This window comes from Hevea brasiliensis, chromosome 14 (assembly GCF_030052815.1).
Source record: "Hevea brasiliensis isolate MT/VB/25A 57/8 chromosome 14, ASM3005281v1, whole genome shotgun sequence".
Taxonomy (NCBI): domain Eukaryota; kingdom Viridiplantae; phylum Streptophyta; class Magnoliopsida; order Malpighiales; family Euphorbiaceae; genus Hevea; species Hevea brasiliensis.
Genome location: NC_079506.1, coordinates 81,283,034 through 81,286,119, shown reverse-complemented (window position 1 = coordinate 81,286,119; position 3,086 = coordinate 81,283,034). Strand labels below are relative to the sequence as shown.

At 32.3% G+C, this 3,086-nt stretch overlaps 1 protein-coding gene across 5 annotated transcripts; it reads right to left on the bottom strand.

The window, feature by feature from the left end:
- Window positions 1-237: 237 nt before the first annotated feature.
- LOC110654849 (mitochondrial import inner membrane translocase subunit TIM14-1) lies at window positions 238-2,725 on the bottom strand. 5 transcript variants are annotated; one of them, XM_021810976.2, is made up of 4 exons: window positions 2,569-2,725; window positions 2,269-2,447; window positions 1,114-1,284; window positions 238-541 (listed from the first exon to the last, which is right to left on the bottom strand). In XM_021810976.2, the coding sequence occupies exons 1-3, from the start codon at window positions 2,569-2,571 to the stop codon at window positions 1,128-1,130; spliced, it is 339 nt and encodes a 112-aa protein (XP_021666668.1). In that variant the 5' UTR covers window positions 2,572-2,725; the 3' UTR covers window positions 238-541; window positions 1,114-1,127. The 5 variants fall into 5 exon arrangements, with proteins under 5 accessions (XP_021666668.1, XP_021666669.1, XP_021666666.1 ...); XM_021810977.2 differs by having other exon boundaries at window positions 1,124-1,284; XM_021810974.2 differs by lacking the exon at window positions 238-541 and adding an exon at window positions 561-585.
- Between the last annotated feature and the right edge of the window lie 361 nt (window positions 2,726-3,086).

Here is a 3,086-nt window from a genome sequence, read left to right as displayed (position 1 = left end):
ATCAAACACTCTGATTATTTCATTTGAAAGAAAGGAATTCAATTGAACTCTCACACAATCATGCTTGATTTTAATTTCTTTTAAAATTATTTTTTTAAGTTGAACAAAATTGTATTATTTTATTCAAAATATGAGAATTTACAAAAAAAAAAATCAATTAAATTAAATTCCTGTAAAATTTAATTTCCAAATAAGGCAATTATGTTTTCAAATATGAAAATTGACAAAAAAAAGAAATTAATTAAACTGAATTTTTATAAATTTCTTCTTCGCAAATAGGCTGTCAATATCCAAGATTTACAATGAGGGTGCCTAGATCCAAATCCGGATCCAAAATACAAACGCACCAAACTTATACATAACTTGAAGGTTTGCCAACATTTTCATCATATTGCAGTATAACTAAGAATCCAGAATGTGTGAATATGACTCTAGGGGAGCCTACACTTTCAAGAGTGAAGTTATTGATCCTAAATTGGCAAGGCCATCTCTCCAACAAATCAGTTCTCATCAATCTCATGCCTTTGAGCCAACTTCCGAGCTAAATTCAACAATTAAAATTCAACATACATCTTTATGACCTCTCTGGTAACAATTAAAATTCAACAAAGAAAATTGCACAAATTAATACAACAGTAAGCGATTAAACCCTTTTCCTTCCCAGTCACAATTCCCAAACAATAAGCAGGGTCCAGTGTCACCCAATGCTCACTCCTAACTACAATTATATTACATTAGTTGTGCTTCTAAAATATTATTATTTTTTTGCTAAATAAGCCAATTAAAATTCTGACAAATTTGGGAACTAGCATCGAATAGTTGATTCTCTTTGCATTTTAAACCAAGCACAAAAGACTAGGCTAAATTATATAAGAAAAATTGCTCACTAAGAAGGATTATTGCGATTGAACTATGAAACTTTCAGTAACTTTACATTGAGCTATTTGGGTGCATAGCAATGGCTTCTAAATGAAGATGCAACATTGAAAAGAAGTATTAAGATATAATCCAATTTACCGAGCAACAAAAGCCTACATTGCTCATCTGTAAGCAAGACTTGAACCAAAACAAAATACTTCAAGAGGACAAGGAAGGAGAATTCTTAAAACTGACCCATACTCACTATATCAGAATGCAGATCCACCATCCTTTGTCTTCCCAAGCATCACGTCTTTGGCTTCGTTGATTTTGGAAGCAAGGTAATGGCTACCTCCAGCATCAGGATGATTTGCTACCATTACTTTTCTATGTGCTTCCTTGACCTTATCTGATGTTGCATTCTCCCTGTTAAACCATAAAAAGAAAAGGGTAGAATAACTTAAATTCTGACAGAGAAAAGCAAAAGCAAACGCATAAAATGATCACAGAAATGCCATCTTGGGTAATTGTAGGTGTCCTTAGCTATTGTCGATACTAAAACATGAACAATATCCTTAAATTTGGTATACTGCAATGAAGTGAAAATCAAAGATAAAGAAATGAATTTACACTACAAATGAGAATGTTCATCAGTGTGAAGCATAAATTATCTTCACTTTGTGTAGTTACCCATGCACTTCAACACCTCTCTGTCATTCAAGGGTCTTGCACCCATTCAGGTACTATGGAAGAATATAAGACAAGGCAAATTTGTTTATCCTTGGCATTCTCATATATATATTATCAGGGATTACCACAAATAAAGCTCTTAGTTTTCCAAGACTTGGAGTTAGATTGTATTTGGATGAGTGAGGGAAGGGTTTATAAAGTAAGTTAAGAAAAGGTGATGGAAGGTAAGGTAAGAAAAACTTAACAACCACCAAAGCTGAAAAAGTGAGGGTTTTGAAAGCTTTCTTCCCAAATAGGCAGGGTACTTTAAAAATCCATACCTTTCCCTCAAAAAGCTCCTCCAAATAAGCTGTTAGATTTTCAGGTCTTTCTTCAATTTTCCAAGGCAGAAACACTGTAAAAATGCTAAAATAATTCTTCTGCACTTCATTTCTTAAATTAATCATCAATCTGAATCTGAATCTGAAACCCATGATAATCTAATCATCCAAGGCACAAAGTGATTATTTTGGCCAATTTAGTCTTCAATTACTGAGAAAGCTCTGGGCATTTCTACTCAAGATCCCACCAACAAAATTACATTCTCTCTATACCATACAGATTGAAAGAGATACAAAACAGACAACATTTGTCGTAATGTTATCATCAGCTGAATTTGAATCAAATCAACCAAAAATAAAAACCCTAATTACAAAAAGAATTAACTAGGTTGTTAGTTACCTGACACCAAGAATGAGAGCTGCTTCTCTTCTGGTCATCTTAGGCTGAAAACCACCATCATAGAACTTGCGAATTCTGGGTTTAGGGGGTCGAGCCTTGAATGCTTGCCAAGCTTGGATTCCATACCTACCAGCAAGAGCAGCTGCAGCAACTGCAAGCCCAGCCAAAAAGGGAGTGGCCTGATATTTACATCTAGAATTTCATTAACAAATCGAAATTACAATCAAAATTTCAACGTATAAACTGACGGAAAAATCGATTTAAAACCTATAAACAGAATAGTGAAAAGCTTTTGCATACCATTTTTACTGGAATTGAAACTTGTTAGATTGTATTTGCTTAGGCTTGAATCGAAATCTTGTTAAAAATCTCTCTTCTTTTAGGCTTTGGGAGATGGGTGTGTAGTTTTGGATTAAAACAGAAAAATTGAATTAGATGAACATAATTAATTTGATTTATTTAGTTGGTTGAATTGATTTGATTTGGTTTGTTATTTTTAAAAATTTTTATTCTTTAATTTAGCTCTTTTACCAAATTAACCGAATCAAATTAAAATTTTTAAGAGTTTCTCTTTTGTCTAGTCCGTTAACTAATTCATCAAATCTTACTTCTGTTGGATTCTATATTATTAACCGGTTCGATTCAATTAATCATATGCTATTTGGTTTTTGCATTTGAGTTAGTCGATCAGGTATATGCCTATGCATGATACAATGAATTAATAGGAGAAAAAGTGAGAAGACGAAAATAGAGATTTAAGATAACGTGAAGAAAAATAATATCAAAAAATTTATAAATTTTAAAAATTAATATAAATT